The 21,433-nt window shown below is 33.3% G+C and overlaps 2 protein-coding genes across 3 annotated transcripts; one reads left to right on the top strand and one right to left on the bottom strand.

Moving 5' to 3' along the window:
* The first annotated feature begins 349 nt into the window (after window positions 1-349).
* Window positions 350-2,569, top strand: LOC107425394 (small ribosomal subunit protein uS5c). The gene is made up of 2 exons (XM_016035401.4): window positions 350-1,120; window positions 2,072-2,569. Exons 1-2 carry the CDS (start codon window positions 441-443, stop codon window positions 2,319-2,321), a joined length of 930 nt encoding a protein of 309 aa, XP_015890887.2. The 5' UTR covers window positions 350-440; the 3' UTR covers window positions 2,322-2,569.
* A 542-nt stretch (window positions 2,570-3,111) lies between these two features.
* On the bottom strand, window positions 3,112-17,098 carry LOC107425385 (transcriptional corepressor LEUNIG). Of its 2 annotated transcripts, none has more exons than XM_048481390.2 (18): window positions 16,902-17,098; window positions 16,636-16,696; window positions 16,386-16,483; window positions 15,959-16,071; window positions 15,570-15,835; window positions 15,363-15,411; window positions 15,170-15,272; window positions 14,557-14,621; window positions 14,222-14,368; window positions 13,763-13,837; window positions 13,598-13,651; window positions 13,349-13,496; window positions 12,128-12,237; window positions 11,876-12,025; window positions 4,918-5,073; window positions 4,401-4,517; window positions 4,114-4,314; window positions 3,112-3,510 (listed from the first exon to the last, which is right to left on the bottom strand). In XM_048481390.2, the coding sequence occupies exons 2-18, from the start codon at window positions 16,668-16,670 to the stop codon at window positions 3,364-3,366; spliced, it is 2,034 nt and encodes a 677-aa protein (XP_048337347.2). In that variant the 5' UTR covers window positions 16,671-16,696; window positions 16,902-17,098; the 3' UTR covers window positions 3,112-3,363. The 2 variants fall into 2 exon arrangements, with proteins under 2 accessions (XP_048337347.2, XP_048337349.2); XM_048481392.2 differs by having other exon boundaries at window positions 14,557-14,606.
* Between the last annotated feature and the right edge of the window lie 4,335 nt (window positions 17,099-21,433).

Genomic DNA, 21,433 nt, shown 5'->3' with positions numbered 1-21,433 from the left:
CTTTTGTATTTTCTTAAATTATGTTTTGGTAATGTGTTTAGTATGTTTATTCACATCGAACTAACAAAATTGGAGGTCATAATGAATTGTTTAAAACCAAAAAGACTTCAATAACAATTAAAATTTAAAAAAAAAGAAAAAGAAAAAGAAAAAGACATCTGTCCCTTTTTTTTTATTTTTATTTTTAAAATAGGGCAGAATGTAAGCAAATAATGAAAAATAATGGTGCATAAAAAAAAAAATAAAAAAAAATACCGTGTCAATGATCACTGTCCGGTGATGAAGCAACATGACATGGCATGACTCCATATCACCATCATCATCATCATCATCACAACAATTCAAAGCTTTGGGATAAGTCTTCATCCACTACGCTACGCTGATCCAAAAAAGGAACCCAGTGAAGCCCAGCCCCCAATTTTACTCTTCACTTGCTCACCATGGCCATGCCCACCACAGCCTCTGCTACCCTTTCTTCCCTCTCCTCTCTCTCTCTCCACTCCATCCGACGCCTCTCTCTCCTCCCCACCACCACCACCACCACCATCAAAGCCTTCTCTTTCCTTCCTTCTCTATCCTCATCCTCTTCGCGCCCCACCATCATCTTGAGAGCCAGGCCCTCCGACATTGACACTTCCTTCTTCGACAACGTCGACCCCGAGGAAGATGTAGCTTTTGATCCTCCAGAAATCCCCGAAGGCTTTGTTTCTCCGCCCTCCTTCGACGAGGGCCCCATGGAAACCGAAGACGAAATTGCCGCCGCATACGAAGAGCTCTACGGTCCGGCCTACAGCGGCGTTAGCGTTCTGGGAAACGACATTTACGTGATGGATTCCAAGGTGAAGAAAACAGGTGGGTTTGGTTCAAAAGTCAAGAAAGAGAAAGTGAGAGATGGATTTGAGGAGAGGGTGGTTCAGGTGAGAAGGGTCACCAAAGTGGTCAAAGGAGGGAAGCAATTGCATTTCCGGGCTATTGTTGTGGTGGGTGACAAGCAAGGCCAAGTGGGTGTTGGGGTTGGCAAGGCCAAGGAGGTTATCGCCGCCGTCCAGAAGTCGGCTGTGAATGCCAGGCGCAATATCATCACCGTTCCCATGACCAAGTATTTGACTTTCCCCCATAGGTATGGAGGCTTCGTTTTCTTTATATAACCCCCATTGTGTATAAAATCGCTTTGTTTGAAGGGTTACTAGTGGGGATTTGTTGAATGGTTTTCCTAGTATCAGGTTTAGAATTAGAAGTACTTTTATTCGGGGTTTGGAGTATCATTGAATTATTGAAGCCTGCTGCATTTTATGTTTGGTTTTGAGGGAACATTACTATTTCTTTCACATTTTGATTAACTCTGTTGAATGCTCATTTCAGGGGTAGCACTGGGAACACCTGTTTCAAAAAATAAAATAAAGTAAAATATTTTGTCTTCGGAATTAATCTTACTTTATAAGGAGCACAAATGCTACATGCTGCAGCACTATGTGTTTTATTAGAGGTAGTAGAACCTAATTAATCAGTATTGCTTTTTTAGCTGTTGGGATAGATAGAATATGAGTGTTTGGGAATACTTCAAATTCCCTTGCCTTGGATGGCCATGTGCTTTCTAAGATTCTGTTTTAGGCTATTGCTATAAATTCCTACTTGAATCATGTTTCTTCAGTTTAATGGAAGTTTTGGCTTCAGACAAATGTGTCTTGAGTTTATATTGATCCTATGGGATGTATGAAAACTTAAGCGTATAGTATTTGTTAGAAGATTGAAGACATGGCTTATCTTCATCTGATTTTCACGTGGCACTAGCTATTATCATGAATTAGCTTTTACAATATTGTTCATCTAGAAGCGTTTCATGAATGTTGAAAAGAATCTTGGTAGTACAAAATTAAAACTTCGGCTAAGGATATCTTTCCTTACATTTTTGGTCTAATTGACTGCAATGGTAGTTGACCAGTAGCTCAGACCTAGGATATATCTTTAATGGACCTGAGAGAAACTGAATTAAGACACAATATTGATATATTTAGTCTTATCATCTCTTTACTGTTTGCATATGTTACTTAATTGACCTAATAACTGGCAGATCTGAAGGAGATTATGGAGCCGCAAAGGTAATGCTTAGACCTGCTTCTCCTGGAACTGGAGTGATTGCTGGAGGGGCTGTGAGAATTGTTCTCGAAATGGCAGGCGTTGAGAATGCTTTGGGAAAGCAACTGGGGAGTAAGAATGCTCTCAATAATGCCAGAGCCACAGTTGTTGCAGTCCAACAAATGAGGCAGTTCCGTGATGTTGCTCGTGAGCGTGGGATTCCAATGGAAGAGCTATGGAAGTAATGGAACTAGCAAAGCCATTATACCATGTAGATTTTATACATCTGAATCCTTGTAAGTTGTAATTGAGTGCCTCTTTTCTTGGCAGGGAACTAAAACGTAGGTCCACCTTTAGCATGAATATTTGTAAGCATTCACCATCCTGCAAATTTTATTATTATTTTTATTTCCTGATTGGAAAGTGGATGCATTTAAACCCGGCTTAGCCTGTTGGCAAATGAATGAATCGGCAGTCTCATTGCCATTCAACCTTCTCTGGGGCATGGTTTCTAATGGTCAGATTCGTTAGCTTCTTTTACTTTATATGAATGACCAATGTTGAACGGCTTTGATTCTCTCTCCTGAAGATGAACATTTTGGATTCCTATCAGAGTGCTGTATCGAAGGCATAGGCTTGGCAGCCTACAGTTTTCTAATTTATTGTGTGTGTGTTTTTTTTTTTTTTTTTTTTTTTTTTATCTGCTCTTTTTGAATCTTGAGGGTCATCATTATTATTTTACTCTGTTACCATCTAGTTAGTAGTTACTGTTGTTTCTTTTCGTTAAGCATGGTCTAATAATTTTTAACCGTGTCCATTTTATAAAATGGTTTGTCTAGCGAAAATTGGCTTCCTTTTTTTCCCATTTTTAGCATAATTGATGTAATTGATGAAATATCCTACCATAGGGATTAGGAACAGTACAATCAGTATCAAGGTAATTTGTAGGCACACATCCTGAAGATATTTTACTGAATGCATAAACACAAACATGTTTAAGAAGCTCATAAAGGCAGTCTTATATTGCAAAGTCGGTTTATAATATTAACATTTCATTGCAAGTTTTTGAGTCTATAACGGGTATATATTTATGAAGGATTGGAGTATAACTATTGTGCGTTTTTGCACCTTCTTTTAAACCTTTTCTGCTATGACTATTACAAAAGTATCATTGAGCAACCCATTGCCTTTGGAAAGAGCTCCAGTAGCCTATATTCTAATAGTGTATCAGTATTCGAAATCTAAATTAGAAAAATCTCCTTGCCTTCTCATGCTGGCATGCACACTTTACTTCCATAGCTTCACACACTGGTCATGGCTCGCTGAGGCTACCATTTCAGTCTGTACTGAGTCCGCTAGAGCAGTAACTAACCCACTATGCGCTGAAATTGACAACGTTTTACTGGTCTCGGTTGGATTCCACAGCTCAAGGAACTGAAATTAATTTTAAGAAACCATATAAAATGAGGTCTCACAAAGAAAAATCTGCAAAAGATCATTTAAGTAAATGATAACCTTTATTCCACCCTACGGAGTCTGCAAAGTTTAGCCTCAATTTGGAAAAATATAAATTGACATATCACGGTCTTCTAAAACCAGTTCTTTGAACTCCTTCATGGTACATAAGACACAGTAGGCGTACCAGAAAGTGACTTCTTTGCTATTTATCGCAGATAGACCCATAAGTGATGATCAAACTATTTGATAATATTTTTCTCAAGGAAAAATTAGAGGGTCAACGTAAATGTGCTACCGTCAGATTATGGAAAACTAATCTACCAAAATTTTCAATGAGGAGAGAATCTTGTCCATGCTCATATGGGCTTCCATTTTTATTGATTTTTTATCTATGATATCTTTCCACCCAGAGTCTTATCATTCTTTTCAAAAATGGTGACTCAAAAAGCTTGCATTGGTAGTTAGGCGTCAAGTTAATTGACAGTGGAAGTGCAAAATCTCACTTTCATTTGCAGAGACGAACACAATCACCCTGACATTGTTAGATTGCTAGCATCAGTATTAGAGATTAACAACTACCTGGTAACCGCCAACAATCAAGAGCTGAGAATATCCAGGATGAAATGTGCATGATTGAAACTTATTGCCATTTGCCTGCAATTCGTGGACACATTTTCCGTCTGATATAGTTGACCAAACTCGAGCGCTCTCGTCACTAACAGAAGCAATATACTTCCCACTTGGATCCCAGCAAATTGAATGGATATCTTTGACATGTCCCTGAAAGAAGTTTACAACAAATCATGAGAATTGAAATGTATAAACAGAGCTATAATTAAAATGACTTTAATGAATTTAAAGATGACCTTGAAGGACGAATGGAGATTTCCGGTCTCAACATCAAATAAATTGATTACATTTCCTGAAGCTGTGGCCAGAAGCTTTCCAGACTGTGGCTGGAATCTAACTTGTTTTATGGCTCCCTGTAATTATTCCCCACGGATAACCATATCAGCATTTAATAGATAAGAGTTCCAAGAGAATTTTACAAAATGATCTTCAAAGTAAAAAAAAAAAAAAAAAAAAAAAAAAAAGATGCATTAAGAGGGAATTGCCATCATAACAATGAAATGATTCCTAAATTGTTTTAAGGAGTTGATGAAACCAGAAAATGCAAGGCAGCATCATGAGATGACATTACTTTTGTCTTTCATAATTCTTTCATAACTTGAGAAGAATAAATATAGACTTAAGGACTTTGCGCTTAACCATCCAAATATTTCATGTATGGCATAAACATAAAATTAAAAACTTCGGACTTGAAAGCTTATCCTGTTACAATGCAACATTATGTTTTAAAAAACTAAATGCTTGAGATCCAACCTTAGATACACGCAGGCAAGAAGATTGGTTGACATTCCAGAATCGAATTTCATCATTTATATCACATGAACATAGGAGATCAATCTTCCTTGGATGGAAATCTATCGATAAAACTCGTTCAGCATGCCCAACTAGCTGGAACAATGATTTGCTTGGCTACAATAACAAAGGTTCAAACTGTTTAGGCCCAAAGCAAAAAGTAAACATAAGCATTGGTGACGGAGAGTAGGCATAATTACGATTTTATTATTATTAGATTTTATTATGGTTTTGATCTAGTTTCCAGCTTTAATCATTTTCCTTATTGTTTTTTCTAACTTGGATGTTTTATTACAAATAAGGATCACTAAAACCCTATTAGACAGATTATTGAGATAATGGATTAGTAAATAAAGTTACTTTCCCGCTGGGGGCTTTCCCTATCCTTCCCTCTCTAAGGTTCTTCTACTTCTCACCCTATTAATATAACTTTACCTCATTCCTCTGTTTTCTCTCCCCTTTTATTCCATTCTTTTTCACATTCGTCAAATTCTATCTATTTCTTCTCTTTCTCTCTCTCTCTTTCTCTCTCACCTGTGGCGGGAAAGCCACTTTCCTAGCTATTAACTTTTTGACAAAGCCAAAGGCGGTGCAGTGGGTATATGCTGTCCACAGCTTGCAACAGCTAAGAGTACCAATTCAATTCCAACACTCACATTGCCAGTTTTACTGCCACATGCACCTATATATACATCTCCACGTTTTGCAATTCCATTCCATTCTCTTGTTAGCCCATCCCGTTTCTTTGGGGGAAAAAAAAAAATACTTAGAAACAGAGGGAAAGAAGGAGAGTATTAGAGAAAGAATTTTAAAAGAGTTTCTCCTAATTATTTGTCTTTCCTTCGTAAAAGAGAGTATATGTTTTATCCCATTACAAGACAGAGGATATTATCAATTATGCTCTTTTTATTTTAGAAAAAATTTATTATATTTTTTTGCTATAATAAAATCCTTTTACAATTGCTTATTATTGTATGTGTATTTCATTTTGATATTTTTCACACAAATTTCTCATTTTTATAAGTTTTACTTTTGCTACAATTGTGTATCCCTTACCATAATATCCTAATAGTGGTATCAGAATGCCAAGTTTATAGTTAGTTTTTTGTGCTACAGTTAGATCTAGTTAGTAGAAAAGAGGCACCTTTAACTAGGGGTGGGCTCGGTGCGGTTTGGTTCGGTTTTATAGATTTTTTTAAACCGAACCGATCAATTCGGTTTGGATTGGATACGAAACCAAACCAAACCGACCACCATGTTCAACCCGAACCGAACCAAACCGATGATCATTAGTCGGTTTGGGTTGGGTAAACGGTTTTGGTCGGTTTGGATCTCGGCTCAAATTTTTTTATTTATGTTATTTTGAGATAAAAATTGTACACATTGGGTTCAAAATTGTATAAAGTTTTTTTAGACCTTTTTAATTATCAATCTTCAATCATATTCATGCATTATATTTTGAATTAAGCATCTTTTTCAAGCTATTATCTAAATTAAATAATATCTAAATTAAATAATTTTAATATACATTCAACTAGCAAAAATACCAAATAAACTAACTATTAACTACAATGCAACATGAAACCATACAACAACAATACAAGTAAGATAATACAAAATAAAACCATATAACTATAATATAAGTCTACAACTACAACCTAATTATACAAATACATCATACACCAACAAATAAATTCTATAACAAATCTACAACCATTATTAATTATAAAATAGAATACAATCCATATTTGAAATCTTAAATTTTAAAATGAACTTATAATTAAATAAACTAACAATCCATAAAAATAAAAATTATTTTAAAAAGTCTTCTTCCATACTCTTCAATCACATTCTCACAATAAATAAAATAATAGTTTTATTTTATAATTATATACTATATTTATATATAAAAGTAAAATAAAATGTTAATTTAATTGATGATCGGTTTGGTGCGGGTTGGGTTGGATAAATTTTATCCAACCTACAACCCGAACCGACCATTTCGGTTTTTTTTATATATTTAACCGAACCAAACCGATTAATAAATTAAAACCAACCCAAACCAAACCAAATATGTCGGTTTGGTCGGTTTGATCGGTCCGGTTCGATTTTTGCCCACCCCTACCTTTAACAATGGATATGAAGTACGAAATAGAAAAGTTCAATAGGAATAATTTCTTATTGTGGAAAATGAGAATAAAGACAGTTTTGAGAAAAGATAATGGCTTGGGGGGCAATTGAAGAAAAGCCCAAGAAGATCCTTGATAACAGCAAGTGGAACGAGATGGATGGCAATGTTATTGCTAATTTGCACCTAGCAGATGAAATATTGTCAAGTTTAGCGGAGAAAAAGACAACAAAAGAAATATGGAATACTCTAATAAACTTATACAAGGCCAAATAACTACACAACAAAATATTCTTCAAGATAAGGCTTTACACTCTTTGAATGATGGGATTAACTACTTTGACTGACCATATCAACACCCTCAATACTTTGTTTTCACAGCCCACAACAACTGGGCAAAACGTAAACACAAAAGAATGTGCTGAAATTTTGCTTCAAAGTCCATGTGATTCATATAATCAACTCATTGTCAACTTAACCAACAATTTAGAAATTTTAGTCTTCGATGATATTGTAGCTATAGTTTTTGACGAAGAAAGTTGGTGCAAGGACAACGATGATAGACTAGGAAGTTCACAACAAGTTGAAGCTCTGATGGTGACGAGAGGGAGATCAAAGGAATGTGGTCTTAGTGGGAGTTAAAAATTAGAGTATATCAAAATTTAAAAGTAAGAAGATATTAAATGTCATCACTATGGCAAGAAAGGACACTACAAAATGGAGTGTTGGCATCTAAAGAAGAACAAAGAAGCCAAAGGAAAAAGGTGCTGAGTCGTAAAAGTTAAAAGTTGTGTGGCGAATACATCAGATGAAGATGAAAGTTTATAAAGTGAAGTATCAATAGTTATTGAGGGCAAAAAAAGATTTGCTGATGTTTGGCTTATGAACTTAGGAGCAACATGGCATATGACCCCTAAAGAGAATGGTTCCATCATTATGAACCTATCTCAGGAAGATGTGTGCTCATGGGGGATAATCATGAATTGAAGATCTCCGGCATTGGTACCATCGAATTGAAAATATATGATGACACGATTCGTACAATCCAAAAGGTATGGCACGTGAAAGGCCTGAAGAAAAATCTGTTGTTTTTGGGACAATTAGATAATAATGGGTGCAAAACCCATGTTCAAGATAGGATCACAAAAATAATTAAAGGTGCTCTTATGGTGATGAAAGCAGAAAAGATAACTGTAAAGTGTACATGCTTAAAGGAGAAACATAACAAGATGGAGAAGCATTTACAACATAAACAAGTTCTGCAGAAGAATCGATGATGATGTGGCACCATAAGCTTGGTCACATGTTGGAACGACGTTTGAAGGTTCTCGCTAAACAAAAGCTTGTTCTAGGGCTCAAAAAGGTTTCATTATCCTTTTGTGAGCATTGTATTACTAGTAAGCAGCACAAATTAAAGTTTTAGAGTTTTACTACTAAAAGGAAAGCAACTTTAGAGCTGATCCACTCCGATGTTTGGTAATGATTACTTAAGGAGATATTGGGTGTATCCAATCAAGAGGAAAGCAGGTGTATTTTCAGTTTTTAAAATATTCAAAGCATGGATAAAATATGAATCAAAGAAGAAGATCAAGTGTTTGAGGACAGACAATGGAGAAGAATATACTGGTGAAGAATTTGATAGCTTCTGTCAATAAGAAAGTATCAAGAGGCAATTGACGGTGGCATACACTCTACAGCAAAATGGAGTAGTAGAGCGGATGAAAAGAACATTGTTTTAACATACAAGAGCAATTTTGAGAATTGTAGGGATAGCTAAGTATTTTGGACAAAAGCAATTAAGATCATCTGTTATGTGATCAATTGGTCACCATCAATAGCAATTGATTTGAAAATGTCGATGGAGATGTGGACTAATAAGGTAGCTAATTCTTCACACTTACATATATTTAGAAGTCCTGTTTCTATTATGTACAATGCCTAAGAAATATCAAAGCTAGATCCAAAATTTTTAAAAAATGTATTTTCTTAAGATATACTGATGGAGTTAAGGGGTGCCGCCTATGAGATCCCACTGCCTACAAGGTGATAATCAGCAAAGATGTGATATTTACAAAAGATAAAATACAAAAAAAATGAATATGATAGCACTCAAAAGAGAAACTATATGCTATTATAGTTCAAGTTAAAGAAAGATATAGACAAAAAGTTCTAGATTTTTCTGAAACAGCATCAGAGCATGAAGAATAAAAGCAAACTGAGTTTGCCACTCCACAAGTTCGACAGTCAAATAGGGAGAGAAGAGAATCAGCTTGGTACTCAAAATACATTATAGAGGGAAATGTTCCATACTATTTACTAACAGAAAACGGAGAGCCATAAACTTTCCAAGAGGCTACAAAAAGCCAAGAAGCTTTTTTCTGGATGATAGCAATGCTAGAAGAAATTGAAGCTCCTCATAAAAACAAGACATAGGATCTTAGTCCATTACTACAAGGAAGGAAGGCTATCGACAACAAATGGTTCTACAAGATCAAATGAGATAGCAGTGATCAAGTAAAGTGGTGTCGTGCTAGATTGATGCTGAAATGATTTGCTCAGAAAGAATGTGTTGATTTCAATGAGATACTCTCTCCTGTTATTCGACTTAAAATAGTTCACATAGTCTTGGCAATGTCTGCTACATTTTGACTTGTATTTAGAATAGTTGAATGTGAAAACTACATTTCTTCATGAAACCCTTGAAGAGATTTTACATGCTCCAACCAGGAGGTTTTGAAGAAAAGGGAAAGGACAACTCGGTTTGCAAGTTGAACAAATCTCTATATGGTTTCAAATAGTCAACAAGATGTTAGTATAAGAGATTTGATTTCTTCATCATGAGTCTTGAATACAACAGATTTGGTAATGATTTCATTATTCTACTTTTGTATGTTGATGACTGGCACCAACATTTCTTCATAGAAACTTGAAGAAGAGATTTGCATACTCTAACCAGGAGGTTTTGAAGAAAAGGGAAAGGAGAACTTGGTTTGTAGGGCAATAGAAATGTCTTGAGCACAATATGCATCAGTAATGGGTAGCTTAATGTTTGCTATGATATGTACAAGATCAAACATTGCACAAGCAGTGGGAGCAGTTAGTCTATACATGGCAAATCCTGGTAGAGAACATTGGAGTGCTGTGAAAAGGATCCTAAGACATCTGAAGGATATCTCAAATGCTGCATTATATTATGGATGATCAAACTTTACTGTCAAAGGCTACGTTAATTCATATTATGTAGGTGATCTAGACAAAAACAAATCCACCACAGGATATGTCTTTACTCTCGCTAGAGGACCTATAAGCTAGGTTTCAAAAGTATAGTCTATCGTGGCTACTTCTATAACAAAAGCAGAATATATCGGAGCTTTGCAAACTAGCAAAGAGATGATATGGTAACAAATGCTGCTAGAGGAGTTTGGATACAAATAAGAGAAGATAACTTTATTTTTTGATGGTCAGAGCACTTTACATTTAGAAAAGAATCCAGCATATCATTCGAAGACAAAACACATACAAGTTCCATTTCACTTTGTTCATGAGAAGGTGGAAGAAAGGAATGTGGATCTACAGAAAATCCATACTAGAGACAATCTAGTAGATGTTCTAACAAAGCTAATTAGTACTAACAAGTTTATGTGTTGAGATCCTCTATTGGCCTAGCAAAAGCATGGGAAGCATGGGAATAAAATAGCAAATATAAATGATAGAAGGGTTACAGCAAAAGTGACTTAGGTGGGAGATATGTGGTGATAAAGCCACTTTTCTGGCCATTATACATCTCCATACTTTGCAGTTCCATTCCATTCTCTTGTAATCCCATCCTATCTCTTTGAAAAAAAAAAAAATACTTAGAAATAGAGAGAAAGAAGGAGAGTATTAGAGAGAGAATTTTAAAAGAGTTTCTCCTAAGTACTTGTGTTTTTTTTTTTAAGAGAGAATATGTGTTTTCTCCTATTATAAGAAAGAGGATATTATCAATTGTGCTCTTCTTATTTTAAAGAGAAATTATTATATTCTTTTGCTATAATAAAATATTTCTATAATTGCCTATTAATATTTTGTATGTTTTTTATTTAGGTATTTTTCACACAAATTTCTCATTTTTATAATTTTTATTTCAGCTGTAATTGTGTGTCCCATACTACAATATCCTAATATCATTCTTCTTTTCCTTCTCTTCTCTACTATCCTACATCAGTTTGCCTGCAATGCCAAATTTATATCCAGATTACGTGGATAACTTGAGCAGCAGACCTCTAGTATTCCTGTCTGTATATATGGAAACCAAATACTAATTAGATATATGTTCTTTCAAGGTCCTTTATACTGTCAGCAATTAGTGGAGAGGGGAAGCAATAAATTGAAACTTCTAAAACTGCGAATCATACATTGTATTCTAGTGATATTCTATGTTTCAATATTCGAATAATCTGGTGGTTATGACGAAAATTCAATACATAGAATCTAAATTTGTGAAAAGAGGCCTTTCGACATTTTAAATAGAACAAAATATATTATCAACTTAGATCAGTGTGGACAGGTGTTTCCCTGGGAATATTTTTATACATTAAAGGAGATGCCGACATAAAAAGATGAAAACATAATAAAAATTTGTGAAAAGTTATATAAGTATATATATAAAAATAAAAAATAAAAATTGTAAGCTATCATGAGAAATAGTGCGTTCAATGTCAAAAGCCTTTGCATGCAAAAGGAAGAAAATAGAACTGAACTGCAACAAAATTTTTTGTCCAGATTGGAATGGAGCAAGAAGGTAAAACTTACTCTAGCTGCATCCCAGATTTTCACTGTTCTATCAAAGGAAGATGTTGCAAAAATAGATGAACTAGGTCCAAATCGGACATCTGTAATGAGAAGAGAATGTTCTTCTGAAGTATTAACAAAATCAAAAGTTTCCACACTCCAAACGAAAACCTGTCAGTAGATGATGATATCAGCTATGAACTCATGAAAAGATCTTGATAACTGATTAACAACAAGCTAAACTAAAATTTAAAGATGGATATTTTAAACCACCTTCTTTTCATGCCCTGCACTGGCCAATAACTTCCCCTCCGATGAAAAATGGCAGCACAAGACCTTGGCTTTGCTCAAGTGAAGGGAGGCAACCTCTTCAAAAGAGAAACCTACCAGACAGTAACATAAAAATTGTTAAAAAGACTAACTTCATGGTTTCTAGCATAAATATTGCAGGCATCATTTTGTCATTGTCACATTATGCATAGTTTACAAAGCTAAATCTACTTCAAGAACAGAATAAGAAAATATTTTGCAGAGTCTATGGTAGATTATTGTTAAGTACACAATGTCCGTACAGCACTTGCTGTCGGAAGATCAGCTAGAAAATTTGGTACTTGGAGGATTAAACCATCAAGTGTACTAGTAAGAGACAAGCCTAATTTCCTCATGCCGGCTTTCGCGTAAGACTCCAAATACTATATGGCAATCTTAAAAAACTCAAAAAATTTTGCTTTCAGACAGGCAGATAATAATATTAACATATTCAACGTTTTCAAATTCTATAAAGCAAATTGATTATTTTTGGATATGTGTTGAGGGATTTTGAGCTGCTGCTGATCAAATCTTTCAGAAAAATAAGAATTGAATGTATTACCTAAAATAACCTACTTCAAGTAATAGAAAGGCAAAGTCAACTGTCATCAGTTGGCTTATAAGGCACAGAATTCTAATGCAGTGATGTGCATTATGCTAAATATAAAATTTCCCAACCTAATTAATTTACTCTAATGACAAAGTTTTCATGTTTGCAGCTACCACCTTTTAGAAATAGCATCATAGCTGATAGTTTTACGTGGACAAAGGCTTCATTGGTGTTTCTATTTTTTCAACTATAAATATGAGCCTCAATTTCTTTATTTTATAAAAAAAATAACTGATTTCAAGCAGCAGCAGTTTTGTATTAGTGACAATTTTGAAACTTAATCATGTAAGAAAAAGGGTACTAGCAATGGTTAATTTGAGGATGGCAGAGAAATCATGAATGGGCTCTGTGTCTCTCTGTCTGTGTCATTGTCTCTATTATTCCTCTTCGAAAACAAAAAAGAATGAAATTTAGTATAGCAATTTTTTATGTGCTAAATTCTTTATGATACTTACATAATGCAAAATAAAATTTATAATTCTGACATATTGGGAAAAACAGACTCACAGATATTGCATAAATAACAGTTAATGGTAACCATAAAGCATTCTTATCTTTAAATCCAAAAGAGTTACCTTGATGCTCATTTTTATTACAAGCTGTGGAAGGACGTTTTAAAATGCTGAAAGGTGTGTTCGTATCCTTGGCAATGTCGTCATCATGGCACAAGAACGACTCAACATTGTCTAACACAGGTACATCCTCCTTAGCTTTCTCACAGTCCTATGGTTGGATTCCATGAGCAAACTCATAAGTAGCAGATAAAAATGCTAAGATAGAGTGTTTACTAGCAAATGGCTTATTCGCCCAAGGGAATGACCTACAAAAGGATTTTCTCCAGCTTCTAAATGTGATGCTGCCTTCCTCTTTCTGCCATTCTATATAAGAGCATATCATAACAGCAGTTACAAATCAGAAGAATGTGAAGAAGTTTGGAGAACTTTTCTGCAATTAGGAAAATTTTTCTGCAAAATAAATGGTTCAATAACCTTTAATATCTTCTGCTTCTGTGGCCGATCATATTGAAGTTGGTGCTCTGCCATTTGTTTCGTAGGAACCATCATCTGAGTCATTCCAATCATTTGCTCATGAGGATTAGGATTAACAAGAAATTATGAACTCAGGTCTAACAAAAAAATTCTTGAAGGAATCTGAAAACTAAACTCAACGTTTTTTTTTTTTTATGGGAAAATTAAAATTTACATTTGGTACGAAAATGGCCTTCATATTTATGAGGAGTATCTCCAAAACGGCCTTCAAATTTATGGACATCAAAAGTCCACTAATAAAGGCCTAATCCCAATTTTTTTTCCAGACAACTACAGAAGTACTAATCATCTCACTGCTGTCTAAGGGTACTTTGCTTATGTATACTTATACATGTCTATGCATTCAAGACACTCATATTGCAACTCAAGCTGGAAGTTAAAATCATTGTTTCCCCTAACCTGTCTATCCTTTCCCCGACATTCACTCTGTTGAGGCATCGGATTTGACCAATGAATATTAGTAGAACTTCCAGCAACAGATTTTTGTTTTTCAGGTGCTGTCAATAGTTGAGCCAAAAGTGGCTGCTGAAGCTCTGCTGTTGATTTCTGCAAAACCAGTTGTCTGTTTAAGATCTGGTGCTTCCCTTTCCAGGAAAATATTAATAACTTCCAATTTAAATTTTTAGATAAAAATCATTGGAACTTTAAATCGATGCTAACAGGATATATAATTCTACAATGAAAATACAACCTACAGATGATGCTTGAACTGTTTGACAGAAAATATAACATACTTGAAGAGGCCATGCATTCAGTGGCACTGGATTGACTCCTTTATACATCCCTGCTTTATACATCCCTGCATAAATTTGCGAAAAAAATTCACATGCCTTAACCGAAAAGAAGTACAAGACGAAAAAAAAGAATGACGCATTATTTTGCAATGATAACTCTATTAGCTTTATAGTCCTGTCAAATTAAATCCAGAGGCCTTAACTACATATTGTATTTATTGTCCATTTGGTAAGAATAGCAAGTAGAGTTTTCAGAAAAATGTTGCTAACAGTAAAGCTTTTGAGAAAATCGTGAAACTAAAAAATAGTTTGGCTATTTGTGTATTAAAAGTGTGTAACAGGAATGAAGGTAAAAAGACCAAATGCAGTACTGGCAATTAAAAGATTCAGCAAATGAAACAAAAGACTCCTATAATACAGCTTCTAAAGTTTCAGGAGAAACTCTTGTGTTTTTCCTATTTAAAGTAACATAGCACTAGAAGCAAACTGCATATAGAAATTAGCTCCTTGATGCACATATGCATGCTGAGCACTGTAAAACTAAAATTGAACCAGGTTAGTGGAAAATCTAAATAACAATGCATAACTATCAGGAAGTATGAAGTAGTCAAACCTGAATCATGAGATCCCGTCATTTGGAATACGGCATTTTGCAGTCCACAAAGTGAAGGATCAATAGCTACAGACTTCTCTAAGTTGATACCAATTCTGTTGTCCTGCTTTCAAAATTTATTTATTTACTAAAAAATTCAAGCAATTTGCATGTACATTAGAGAACAATATAAGTTAATTCAAAGACTACATACTCTCATAGCCTGCTGTTGAATCATCCTGAACATATGTTCCAGAGGATTGCTGATACATGAATGGAGAATGTTAAAGAAAAAGATGAGAAATGCTCAATACATAAACTAAGTAAACCAACAGTAAAATGACCGCAGACACAGGGATAGAATTCCACATTTTAGTTTCATCTATGTTGAACCAAATCATATAACATACTGCAGAAGTACCTTGAACTGGTTGCAACCGACTTTGAGAGATTCACTTTGTTGACATCAAGTAAATGCAAACTGGGATCAAGCTTGCTAGCAGATTCCGTTCGATGATGCTCGTCCTCATAAATGTTTGCAGCCAACAAACTAGAAGCTGGTTGCCCCAACATCTTACGACAGTTGTTATCCATTTGAAATTTTCCGGGCCTAATTTGCTGATTCATTGCTGAATGTGACTCCATCAGATATTTATTTCGTTGTTCATTCTCCTTCATTTGCAGAGTCTGAAAATTGAGCAAGAAACTGCTTAGTAGCATGACCTTACAACCAAAACACAGCATCATCAAGAGGCCAAGACAGATAGGCTTATTAAGAAAAAGAAACTTCAATTTCAGCAAAAAGATCACCTTATTAAGATAGGCTTCAGCCTTGTCTCCCTGATTCTTTGGATGCATAGAGGCCCAAACATCATGAAGTACAGACCACCATTCATATAAGAACCCTTCAGGGGAATCAATCACTAAAAAAAAAAAAAAAATTAAATAAATAAATAAATAAATCCAATAATAATAAATAATGCGCGTTTAAAATTGGAAATATAAAAATGATCCAAGTTGTAGTGTATATGATTATTACTAAAAAAAGAAAAAAAAAAGTTAGTAGCGTGTATGATTAGTTATGCAATGAAAAACAATGGAGCAGTAACTGTAATCGAAGGTTAGAACAAATAAACCTACATTAAAACCAAAATTCAATATTCTTTTACATAAATACACTCTAACACAGCTCATTATATAGAATGATAATATGTCAAACAAATTATAGAGTACGCACCGACTTGGCAATCAGGAACTTTGGCCTCGCCTTTGAAAATTGCAGCAGTTTTATCCATTTTCTTTTTCACCATATAATCATGCAAATACAGGTCGAGCCTATGTCACCCAAATTAACAACAACCTTATTCCAATTAACTAAGCATTAAAAAAAAAAAAAAAAAAAAAAAAAGGGGAACAAACAAAGCGCACACCGATAATTATCTACAGCAATTGGTACAGCAGCCACATTGAGAAAAATTCTAACTTACATCATCTGAGGATCCCAGTCATCAGGCGAAGCCATATATGATTACCTTCTAGAACGTTCAACTTCACAAACAAGCCCTCTCGTCAGAGTGATAAAAAGAAAAAACGGCAAAGCGTTAACTCAACGGGGTAAATAGATATGTACACGTTCATATATATTTATATATATATATATATATATATAATGGAAATGAATTATGTATATACATATATACATAGATAGATAGGAATAAGAGTAGGAAGATAGAAAGTAAGAAAGCAAAGCCACCTGGAGGGGTTTTCTTATAGAAAAGAGAAGAAAACGCCACTGCTCACAGCCCGGCAGTGTGAGTTAGGCAGTGAGCGACAGTGCCATGCAAAAGAAACCGCAAAATGGGCTACTACGAAACAAATTTCGTTTTAGGGAGAGAGAGAGAGAGAAAGAGAGAGAGAAAGAGTTTTTTTCCTTTGGCTTTAGGATGGATGATTTATATTCACGAAGGGTGATTTATATACAATGCGAATATGGGGCACCGTACCCGCTCGGTTGTCTTGGCTGCTCTCTAGGGCGGCATTTTTTTCAGCAGTGATGGAGTACGGAACGGGGGACCACACTTGCTTAGGTTTATTTTCGATATATTATATGATATTTTCCAACTTATATATATTTATATATATATATATGTCGAGAAAATTCATCATACATATATAGTCCTAATTATACTTGCATCGTCCTGCTCTAATGGGTTTGCACGTATGTGGATGTACATATTTAATTACAAGTAATTCATATACTATATATATATATATATATTTTATAAAAACTATAAAAAATATGTTGTATTCATTATGTTTGAGATGCAGTATTGGATTGTATTGTTATAAATTGTATTGTATTGGAATGTATTATATTATACATATATTATGTTTGGTGCTGAATTATATAAAATAATACATCATTTGGTACTACAGTATATTATATTGTATTATTTTTAATTATTTATTATTTTATAAATTATTACTATTAGTAAAATAAATATTATAAAAATATTATGTATTTTTCTTTCCATTTTATATATTATTATAATTTATGACAATAACAAAATTTAATATTAAAAAAATAAATGGTATCATATAGTTTAGAAAAAATAAAAAAAAAATTATACAAAAAGCTTAAAATTTACTAAATTGCAAAAAATAAAAAACAGTTTTTACAATATCTATATATATATATATAGAAAAAACAAAATATTACAATATAATCAATTTAATATACATATATATATACACGCAGAACACACTTGCACCACAAATGCACCTTGCACACACACACACACACACACACACACACACACACACACACACACACACACACACACACACACAAAAGACCCAATTCACCACACACAAGTTTAATAATCAAAATCATTTTTCTCTTTCCTAATTTCGTTTACTCTCTCTCACAGCGTCTCTCTCTCTCTCTCTCTCTCTCTCTCTCTCTCTCTCTCTCTCTCTCTCTCTCTCTCTCTCTCTGCCTTCTTCACCCAAATTTCTCTGCACCATTCTTCCTCCTCTTTCTCTCATTACCAGATTATAAGGAGGGAAAAAATAAAATAAAATCGGCGGCCATTAATTTGCAACAAAATGGGTTGGAATTTCTCTTCAATTTTTTTTTTTTTTTTGGTTAGATTGCAAGAAGAGAGAAGATGAAGGGATGCATTTAATATCTCTCCAAAGTATTCTTAATTTTTGTGGTTGAATTGGAAATTTTTTTTTTCCTTTTTGATTGATTTTGACTTTTGGGAGGTATTTGTTTCTGGATAAATTTCCAAAGGATGAAGCGATGGGGTTGGCTCTGTGTGCACCCATGAGAGAGGGTGGACAATAGGGTTTGCATGGAAGAAGGTCCGTCGATCCAAGCCGAAACCGAGGACAGATCAGTCAAAGAGAGGATCTCAACCTTCTCATGGCCCCTCTTCAAAAAAATCATCACGTCGGCTGTGTAGTTTTTGAGAGGAAATGTGGAATAGTTGTAGATGAAGGAAAGTTGTATTAGATAATACAAAAGAAATCGAGTGTATTAGTAATACACCATGAGCTGTATTAAAAAATACGAAGAGGTATTATATAATCCAATATCATCATAACCCAAATGCATCCAAATACTGTATTACATAATACAATACAATCTAATACCTATTAAGGTTTAAGAAAATTAAAGACACTTGAGGTTTAAAAAATTGTAGGAATCTCCCATCCTGTACCAATCATTTTGTTCTCCTAAATGACAGATGAAATGACCAAATTACCCTCCAATCACCTTCTAAAAATCAATTTTAATGAAATTATATAATAACCAATTTATTTGATAATATTTAATATAATAAATTTATTAATATAATAATATTATTTAAAAATTAGTCATTTCCATTATTTTTTCAAATTACATAATTGATAAATAAACTAATATTTCTTAAATACTACTAATAATCAAAAGAACAAAATATATAAGTAAGTTTAAATTCTACTTAAAAATATAATATTCCAAAAAAATATTTTAAATAAAGATTTTTTTTTTTTGTGAATAAGCTAAAAGTAAGTTTTTTTTTTTTAATTTTAACTTTATGTTTCAAAAAGAAAATATTTTTAATTTTAATTTAAAATTTAAACATATCTGGTGAACAAGAAAAAAAATTTATTCTCTCTCATTTTTTACGAAGAAAAAATATATTTGGAAAACATGAAGAAAGAATAATTAATAATCAAATAAAAATTTTTTAGTCAACAAATTCAAATTAATATTTTTATTTTAATTTACAATTCTAAATTAAAATTTCACTAAAAGTTTAAATTTATTTTAAATGAAATTTAAATTAATAGATAATAATTTTTTTTAAATAATTAATAATCAATACCCTTTTCTCTTTCCTAATTTCCCCAATTTTTTTTTTCTCTCCTCTCTCTCTCTCTCTCTCTCTCTCTCTCTCTCCATCTATCTCTCTCCGTGCATCCCACTGTCCCTTCTCCACCCAAATTTTTCTTCACCACTCTTTCTTCTCTTTCTCTCACTACCAGATTACAAAGGGGAAAAAAATAAAATTTGTAGCCATTAATCTGCAGAGAAATTGGTACGTTTGAAAATGGGTTGGAATTTCCTTTCCAAGTTTTTTTTTTTTTGGTGATTGCAGGAAGAGAGTAGATGAAGAAGAAGCCTCCATGAATCAATGATGAAATAGACAATAATGTGATTCAATATCGAGCCAAATCAAGGGCAAAATCAAACCCAACGAATTGACCAGACGATGTCGGCACACCATCAACTTCTGACCAAAAAATCATTGAAATCCTTCTCCCTATTTCAATGTTGGAATCATGTCGTTTTTGGATCTCGATTTCACGTTTTGAACTAATGTTGTCTTGCAAAATTGTGGGAAACGATTTTGCCCCTGTTTCAGCTTCATCTAAGGATCAGTGAACTCCTTTTTAGAGATCTCCGAAGCCAATTTCGCGATTATTGCAGCTCCAAAATTGGATTTGTGCTCTTGCTTTAGCTTAGTTCAATTGGGTCACCATTGTTGAAAGCTTTTTGACCATGAAGAAGGGAATTGTTAACATGTCTATGTTGCTCTTCTGCTCCATTATATAGAGATCAGAAAAATGAAGAGAAAGGATGAAGGAGAGAATTGGATGGAGGAGGAGGAGGAAGAAGAAAAAGGAGGAAAGAAAAATTGAATTTTCATTGTTTTTGCAAAAGTTATTTAAAGAATTAAAATTTCTATTTTTTAATTATTTATTGATTATTTATATTTTTGTTTCCTTATTCAAATTATCTCCTTTATATCTTCCTTTTTTTTGTTGTTATTATTTTTTTAATATAATCTAATATTGTAAAATACTTAATTTTTAGCCAATTGAAGATAGAAAAAAAATATAGTTTTGAGGAGAGCGAGAGAAAAAGAAAAAGAGAGAATAAAAATATGTATAGATAATTTTTTATGGGATATTATCACTATTAATCTCTAAACTATATATTCAATTTACTTTTGTCCTCAAATTTGTTTTTCTTTTGACAAATTCATTCTCAAACTAACATCAACAATGCATCATTGCTCCCTATGCCCTTCTCCATCTACTTGTAATTGTTAAACTAGTTTTACATGTGAGACAATTACGAGGGCATTTGAGATCTTTTCTCACCTCTTTCCCTTCTTTCTTCTCTTATAGCACATCATCCTCTACTAATATTGTAATATCTTGGTTAATTTATTCAATTTTTGTGATTTTTGAACTCATCCAATCATCTTCATAATCAAAAACATAAGAAGGAGCTCCACCTTCAGCTTTCAAGATCCACCAAACACTACGAACCCAACACTCAAAATCTATTTTGGAGGCTCCACTAATCTATATATAAGATTTCCAAAAGCTTTAAAATCAGATAAAAGAGATTGCATCAGGGGTCATTTTCGAAAAGTTTTTTTTTTTTTTTCTTAAGTACAATATTATTTTCAATTTTTATGATCTAATAATTTTGAATATAATGAAAAAATTCATAATTATTTTTTTACTCCATTTTATTTCAATATGCATATCAAAGAGATGATTCAATTTACCAAAACAACTATCATCAATGAAAAATTACCATTTCAATAATATAATTTAAAAAATACAAAAACAATTTAAATGCCAATTTAATTAGAATTTGATTGTTGATCTTGATATATTATTATAGTTGACATTTATGCTTGGATAATTTTTTTCTTTTTTCATATTATTTTAAATTTCATTTATAATTAGTAAATTGAAAATTTGAACAATAAA

Source organism: Ziziphus jujuba, chromosome 1 (genome assembly GCF_031755915.1).
Source record: "Ziziphus jujuba cultivar Dongzao chromosome 1, ASM3175591v1".
Taxonomy (NCBI): Eukaryota; Viridiplantae; Streptophyta; class Magnoliopsida; order Rosales; family Rhamnaceae; genus Ziziphus; species Ziziphus jujuba.
This window is presented reverse-complemented; position numbering and strand designations above follow the sequence as displayed.